Source organism: Trichophyton rubrum (genome assembly GCF_000151425.1).
Source record: "Trichophyton rubrum CBS 118892 genomic scaffold supercont2.1, whole genome shotgun sequence".
Classification (NCBI taxonomy): Eukaryota; Fungi; Ascomycota; class Eurotiomycetes; order Onygenales; family Arthrodermataceae; genus Trichophyton; species Trichophyton rubrum.
In genome coordinates this window covers 2,431,397-2,439,161 of record NW_003456428.1, presented here as the reverse complement: position 1 = coordinate 2,439,161, position 7,765 = coordinate 2,431,397, and the positions used below count along the sequence as shown (strand labels likewise).

The following is a 7,765-nucleotide window of genomic DNA, read 5'->3' as shown; positions in this document are numbered from 1 at the left end:
CCAGTAACCTCGTCCAACTAACTATTTAACAGCTAGTCAAGCTTGCTTCAGCCACGGTCGGGGAGGCGACATCCGCCCCCTTTTACGCAACCCACCAAACGACCAACAGCCAAACGCCAACAACCATCATCGAACTCCATCGCCAAAAACTCAACCGGAACATAAAATAACGTATTTCTACAACTCCTTCAAACCAACCACCCACTACTCCCCGACCCTCCTGCTCTCTTCTCTTCCCCTAGCATACACACACACAGGCATATAGACGGCTAGCAGAACAGTCAAGGAAAATGGCGTCCAAACAAGCCACACCGCAGCCAAAAGACCTCCCCGTCGACGAGAAATACGACCACTACGACTTCCCCACGTCTGCTCCCACGCCGCAGTTTGGTCATCCGGGATATACCACGCCCGAGCAGGATGCGCAGGTGTTCCAGCTCCGGAAGCAGCTGGAGGACGCCGGCTGCAAGGACAGGCTAGATACGTTGACGCTGCTGCGGTTCTTGCGGGCGAGAAAGTTCAACGTTGAGGCTTCGAAGACCATGTACGCACCCCCCTCTACTTGAGACTACTGCATAGTTGAATGGAGATACTTACTGGCTTGAGACAGGTTCCTTGCAAGCGAGAAATGGCGAGCAGAATTCAAGACGGACACGCTGGTCTCAGACTTCGACTACCATGAGAAAGAGAAGATGTTCGAATACTACCCCCAATTCTACCACAAGACAGACAAGGTAGGCCCCCTCCGCCTCCCAGCATACATTGCCATCCGCTTACCTCTTACTTTCAACTACTGCAGGACGGCCGACCAGTGTATATTGAGCAATTCGGCAAAATCGACCTGACAGCCATGTACAAAGTGACTACCAGCGACCGCATGCTCAAACACCTAGTATGCGAGTACGAGAAGCTGGCCGACAACCGCCTGCCCGCCTGCGCCCGAAAATCCGGCCACCTGCTCGAAACCTGCTGCACGATAATGGACATGAAGGGCGTGGGCCTGGGCAACGCCTCGTCCGTCATCGGCTACGTGCGCCAGGCCTCTGCCATTTCTCAGAACTACTACCCCGAGCGTCTGGGGAAGCTGTACATCATCAATGCGCCGTGGGGGTTCAGCACGGTGTTCGGCATGGTCAAGGGGTTCCTGGACCCGGTGACGGTGAAGAAGATACATGTCTTTGGAGGCGGGTATGAGAGCGAGCTGCTCTCGCAGATCCCCGCAGAGAACTTGCCGGTGCAGTTTGGCGGCAAGTGTGAGTGTGAGGGCGGGTGTATGTTTAGCGATATGGGACCCTGGCAGGAGCCGGAGTGGGCGGGTTCAAAGGAGAAAAAGACGGAGGCCAAGAAGGAGGGAGGTGAGGAGGGTGAGGAGAAGAAGAAAGAAGAGGAGGAGGAGGAGGAGGAGGGAAAGAAGGAGAAAGAAGAGGAGAAGGAGAAGGCTGCTGATGCTGAGCCGGCTTCTGCTACTGCGACGGCTGCGGCTCCAGCTCCGGCTGCTGCTTAGATGGAATATACGGGACGGACGGACAGATAGAAGGTAGAAGACCTCTTTTTTTGATCTGGGCCTGGGCCGAACGGATGGATTGTTTGGTCTATTCGTATATACTACAGTGCAAATATACTACTGGGTGACTTAACTTCGATAGTGTGTTGGTACAAGCATCTGCATGGAAGAGATCAAGTATATTTAAAACAAAGGAGAGTCAATCATTGTTTTCTTTGTCTCCTTGACCTTGATCCCAGACTATGGCTGTCCCTTGATATTTACTTATACCACCCCCTATCCCAGACCATCATCTTAATTAATATCATGTCTTAACATGCAACAGCATCGTTACATTAAAAAAATCAGCCACAAGAAAACAAATCAAAGTACTGAATAATGAATAGTTAAATCAATTCGATACCTTCAATTACATCTTCTCAACAACCCCGGTAGCAAGCCGTGCTCTCTCCGCCTTGCCCACCGTTGTAGCCAACGGCGCACCGGCATTTGTACCACCCATGGCGCTGCTTCCTCCCCCATCTTCCTCGTCTTCATCCCCATATCCAATCCCGCTTCCCTCTCCTTGCAATTTAAAAAGTGTCTCTAACGATCGAGCATAGACATCACTTATCTCCCCGTCCCGCCATCGCTCTTGAACCTGCTCCGTTCCCAGGGGTGCCTGTAAAAGCCATTCAGGATGTTTCTGGAGCATCCTTTGTATCCTCTCGATATCTCTCTTCCTCTCTGCTTCTTGTCGGTGTTGTTCGTCCATATCAGCATCTACCGGCACATCATCCGCCTCATAATCTTCATCCATATATCCTCCTTCTTCGTCTTCCTCATCGTCATGTGAAAGGGCATTGTTCAGCGCCTCCTCATACGCTTTTGCTGCCTTTAGCGGCGCATCCCGTCTCATCTGCGCTACTGTTGTGGTGAGTGATTCCAGCTGTGCGTAGAGAGACGTAAGTCTGGCCGCGAGCTCGGTGTCAAATGGTTCGTACTCAATTGATTCCCGGGTTGTCAGAAGCGACTCGAGATTGATGGGCTGCTCATCTTTGCTGGGTCCTTTTTGTTTCGAGGACGAGTCTGTTGTATCGATTCCGTTTATGCTTATGGAGGGTATAGCGGATGTGAAGGTCTTGTTTATGAACTGGACTCAACGTCAGTATTTTCGCCTTAAAAAAAAAAAGTTAAACAAAGAGAACGCACGCCATCGACTAGACTGCGCACTCGCTCCTTCATGGGATCCGAGTCATCGTTGGCAGAGGGAGGGAAGTGGAGGTCGAGCTTTTCGCGGGCGACTGTGAGCGTGTTTGTGTAGAGGTAGGAGAGGTCTGCGGTCGACTGCAGCTCGATCTTCCGGTGGTGCGGTTCCTGCATGTTGTCTATACTGTCGCGGGTGTGCTTGCATCTACCTCTATCCTCTTTATTATTCTCTTCAATATCCTGTCTGTATATTCTGTATTGCGTTGTCTTTCTGTTATTCGTCTATCTTTTTGTTATCTGATCAAAGGCCCAGTGTTGATGTCCCGTTTAGGCTTAGCGTTCCACATGTGATGTCATCGCTTAGTCATCATGTTTTTCCCTGGTTTTTTTTGTCTTAGCTAAGAACTTGGATGTTGATAAGAAACAGACGAAGCGAAGCGAAGCGACGACGCTGAAGCTGCGCAGGAGAGACATTCCTTTTCTCCTTTTCCTCTCTCCGCCTGTCTGACCACCGTGGATACTTATAGCAGCCTCTATCACCGCCCTCCTTATGGCGACGGAGACATCACCGCTACGGCTTACCTCTGGAGCTGGAGTTTTCACCCCCTAACTGCCGAGTTTCGCTGTCCTCTGGCCGCCCTGCCATGGCGAGCGGCGGTGGCATTCTCCTCGTTGACAACACCTGTCCAGCCTCCGAACCGGACGAGTCTGAGATTGGCCTGCGAGCGAGCCGGGCGAGTACCCACCGATCCCTGGCGAAGAAGCTGACCGGCCTCTCGGTGCGAGAAAACCTGGCCCGCCGGAAATACGCAAAGTACCAGCAGGATCGGTACGATGGTAGTGGTGTCAATGGAGACGACCGCAGGCTTAGCAGGGAGATTACAGCTACGCCGCGAGAAGGCTCACTGTCCAGGAACACGTCAATTGCACCCTCGTCATCTGCTGTCCGACGGCCTGGGTCGGACGTGGCGTTCGACACCGAAGCATGCGTGCAGGGACAGCCAACGACAGAAGAGCCACACCCTCAATCACAAAGTGAAATAGACGTGCTCTACGAAAACCAGCGAGGATGGTTCTTCTTCGGCAAGCCCATCTTTTCGAAAAACTCGCTTCTGAACCTTGACCCGCCGGCATGGATGACGGCCACTTTTGAACAGAGCCCCGTAACAATTGCAAACGCACAGGTCCCTGATCCAAGCTGGGTGTGGGACTGGAAGACATGGTATGTCGACATGTCGAATGACGTCGACGAGGAGGGTTGGCAGTACTCGTTCTCCTTTGCTTCGAAGTTCGCCTGGCACGGAACCCATCCCTGGTGCCATTCGTTCGTTCGACGGAGACGATGGCTGAGGAGGAGAGTAAGAAGGTCCAAACATAGGCCTGAAAGAGGTATGGCTGGTACTAGCTACCTGGGAAGCGGTGAACCCAGTATCATCACGGCGGGAGAAGCTGGGACAATATATACCGGCCAACTATCGAGAATATCCCAAGATGAGTGGGAGGAACAGGTTGCGCCCGAGGATATCACGAACGTGGCAATTCTATCCAAAGCCATGAGGATTTCGACGCTTGACCGTGAGAGGATCGATGCAGTGAGGGAATTCGCACATCGTGGAGGAGAGGGTCTGGTGTTGCTGGAAGATAAGGTAAGGATGTCCGCTCTGTCCTATTGATGATGTAGATATTTGCTGACATACCATATAGATGCCTGAAATATTGTCCATGTTGCTCTTTGATTCTTCTCGTCGACAATTAATCAAAATGCTGAAACAGTCAATGGATGAAATACCGCACGACTCTCCCGATGAAGCCGAGAGAGCCAGGCGGGAGAATCTGCGCAAGGCATACAAGGCCGGTGACCGGCTCGTCAGAGAGTCGTGGACTTGGAACAGCGCATGACAGCGCTGCTCGACCTGCCCTGTATCATAGAACTAGTTACCTTTGAGGAAAGTAAATGCTTCTAGATAAACTATTAAAACAGTTTATATTCTTCTCCATCTGATCCTCCAGCTTCCTTCGTATCGTCTCTCTTCTCTATGCCAGACCTTAGTATTTGCTTATTAAGCAACCTTAGCTCAACCGCAAAAAAGTCGAAAGCAAAAAAAACCTCGAAAAGGCAGTTTTTGGACGCTGAACAGTCCGGCATCTCCAGCATCATCGATGACCTGACGACGTTTCGGGCAGCTCAATGCTCGTCGGCAGCTATCAATGTTCTCAGGCAGTCGATACTGCTTGTCGAGGAAAGCAAGCATACCCGTTGCCGAGAATATCAGCGCAGCCCTGAAGAATGAGCCGCTCCTCTTCCTCTACCCACCAGCCTTTGCTGCGGCGATTGACAATTCTATCGGGCTCACGAAGACACGGACTGCTTCGGATAATAGAAAGCCAGGAAAGGAGCGAATAAACCGTGTACCGGAAGATGTGCAAGGCCGGCGGTCAAGGAGTTCACAGCGCTCCGAGTCCGAGGTGCCAGGCCGTCAGAAGCCTCAACCGAAGAGCCAACGTCAGGAAATCGGCGGCAGCGACACTATAATACCTACAAATAACACTGAGAACACTTCTCTTGACACTGTCCTAGCTCCACCGATTGTTGAATACGCCCATGATGACAAGACAAGCAAAAGCAAAAGCAGCGCCAGCTATGCTCAACCAAATCGATCTAAGCATGTATTACCAGAGCTATTGTTCGAGCTGGATAGTCTAGCAACGAAACAAGGATCCCAGCCATCAAGCCATGAATACAATAACTTGGGCGAGACAAGATCAAGAGAAGCACCAGTACGGAACAAAAGTCATCTGGGAGGTTGGATAAGGAAATCGGCACATGGTGTTCCGTTGCGATATACCAAGTCAATGGCCGATTTTGACAGGCAAAATGCTTCCAGGAATCCCTACAGTGCACCTCCACGAACCCCTCTACGATATGTTCGCCATGGCTACAACAATCCAATTAGTCACCGTGTATATCAACCCAAGTCTCTTGAGGAACAGCGATCTGACGCACAGCGTCAAGCCAGCATATGTCTCCAGCTTGTGGAAGGGTTCAAAAGCCTCGTCAATAACAAGCCGGACCGTCCAGCCGATGAGTTTCAAAAGACAATCACATTAAGTGAAGCTGATGTCGTGGCTCTTGTTGGAGACGAACGAGAGAATATGTGGGTAATACCCTTCCTGAGCGGCTGCCGGGCACATGTTCTCCCACAGACCGACGACTCACTTGGGCTACGTCATTTGGTGTTAAGCGGAACACAGGCAGCTGTTCAAGCTGGAGAGAAGCATATTGAAGAACTCATACAAAGCCTTCCCAAGAATGACCTCCCTCCTTTCATCCCGTTCCTGAAGGATTCATCTCAGAGGCCCTTGATACGGTCTGTATGGGCGTTTCTCCCACCGGAACCACTTGTGCCTGGTAAAAATGAGATAAAAGCTCCGAAGAAGTTTACCATCAAGACATTTGCCGATTACATTGAGGATTTGGTTCTAGTACCAGTTACACGACTAGTCCATGGGAGACTGCATAGTGCACTTGGGGTATCCCACAAGGATGCAATCGGAGATATGATCCGCCGTCTTATGCTCGACCCTGAGAATAGACAATACTTCTCTTCCCGATCCATATGTCTGGCCATATCCTACTTTGCGTCCCACCATGCACGCTCCTCGCTACATTCTCTGCTTCCCGCCTTTGAAGGCCGTATGACATCACGGACTGTAAATGCACTCCTGCGAGCATCCGTGCTTCGTCGAGACTTTGTGTCTTTAAAGTGGTGCATCAATGCCATGAAACGCCAGGGCATCTACCCTCGCAATTGGGCTTGGGTATCAGTACTCTCTTCGATAACCCCCCACGCCCACCGCTTTGACCTCCTGGTCCAAGCCAGAAAGTCCGGAGTGTTTGACGATGCACATGTGTTCCAGGTTGCAGCGTCTATATCCATCCAGCCCCGATTTGGAAAATGGCTAAAGGATGGCGGTACCGTATCAGGTTTCATGAAACACATGGACGAAACCCTCGGTCACGGCTGGTTAAGTGTTCGTACCATCAACAGAATGATCCTAGAAGGATCTCTATGCAGCAAACCGAACGTCATCTCGGATATCCTCGAGTACTGTGAACGAGTCTCGTTTGGTCTGGATACAACCAGCTTGAACAATGCACTGTTTTACTTCCTACATCAACCAGACAAGATGAACAAGGCGTTTGTGGCCTTATACTTGAAGGTTACCCAAACCTTCAACATCAAGGGAGATAATCAGACGATGGACATTCTCTGGCACCTTGCCTGGAGAGCAAGGGCGTATAACCTCTGCCGGGTTCTATGGCGACATGGCTGTCTTAATGGCTGGACCACACAGAAGATGCAGGTTAGCATATACTCATCGCTTCGACGAGAGGTGCATGGATCTTCCCTGCCAGAGCGTGAATGTTGGCTGCAGAAGATCGGCAAGGTAGTTGCTGGTGTTATTCCGTTTGAAAACCTGGAAACAGATACCAGTCAAGAATTTAACAAGCTGGTTCTCGGGGTTTGCGGTTCGCCATCTGATGTGTATCCCGAGTGGCGGAAAGAGTTGGCAAAGAAATTGGTAGACAGTGATCTCAGTGCTTCGGACGATGGGTACGAGTATAGGGAGCCTCTTAATCAAGTTCTTGAGAGAGCCTACGCTTTGGATGAGGAATGGGGCGCATGCCACGACAAGCCAGTTGACTGGCTACGGAAGAACAGTGTGACGGTTGATATTGTCAAAGCCGATGTCAGTCCACCAAACCCGCGAGGTTTGAAGTCGTCGGTTAAACGTGAGCCTCTTGCTCTGGCTGGTTGACCATTTATTTACCATTCCAGTATTGATCGATACCCAGTTTTGCATATTTAGCGAGCCTCATGCCGAGATTCCTCTGTTGTATCATAATGTATCATTATATAGAAATAAATCTATCATTTGTTGTGGTTGGCTTTCTAAGCTCTACAGAGGTTGTCCAACATCTAGCCTCTATCAATACACTATACGCCACTAGTCAAGTGGGATATGAGTTTCTTAGGGTCTCAAATAGTTTGAGCCCGCTATTCAGTCTTC

The 7,765-nt window shown here is 50.6% G+C and overlaps 4 protein-coding genes across 4 annotated transcripts; 3 read left to right on the top strand and 1 right to left on the bottom strand.

Moving 5' to 3' along the window:
• Positions 1 to 290: 290 nt before the first annotated feature.
• Positions 291 to 1,504, top strand: TERG_00924 (uncharacterized protein; the record flags this gene model as incomplete). The annotated part of the gene is made up of 3 exons (XM_003238891.1): positions 291 to 544; positions 611 to 734; positions 800 to 1,504. 3 exons carry the CDS (start codon positions 291 to 293, stop codon positions 1,502 to 1,504), a joined length of 1,083 nt encoding a protein of 360 aa, XP_003238939.1.
• Positions 1,505 to 1,913: 409 nt separating this feature from the next.
• On the bottom strand, positions 1,914 to 2,866 carry TERG_00923 (uncharacterized protein; the record flags this gene model as incomplete). Its single annotated transcript, XM_003238890.1, has 2 exons — positions 1,914 to 2,636; positions 2,696 to 2,866. The coding sequence occupies 2 exons, from the start codon at positions 2,864 to 2,866 to the stop codon at positions 1,914 to 1,916; spliced, it is 894 nt and encodes a 297-aa protein (XP_003238938.1).
• Positions 2,867 to 3,336: 470 nt separating this feature from the next.
• Positions 3,337 to 4,591, top strand: TERG_00922 (uncharacterized protein; the record flags this gene model as incomplete). The annotated part of the gene is made up of 2 exons (XM_003238889.1): positions 3,337 to 4,338; positions 4,397 to 4,591. The coding sequence occupies 2 exons, from the start codon at positions 3,337 to 3,339 to the stop codon at positions 4,589 to 4,591; spliced, it is 1,197 nt and encodes a 398-aa protein (XP_003238937.1).
• A 309-nt stretch (positions 4,592 to 4,900) lies between these two features.
• Positions 4,901 to 7,513, top strand: TERG_00921 (uncharacterized protein; the record flags this gene model as incomplete). The annotated part of the gene is made up of 1 exon (XM_003238888.1): positions 4,901 to 7,513. The coding sequence occupies one exon, from the start codon at positions 4,901 to 4,903 to the stop codon at positions 7,511 to 7,513; it is 2,613 nt and encodes an 870-aa protein (XP_003238936.1).
• Between the last annotated feature and the right edge of the window lie 252 nt (positions 7,514 to 7,765).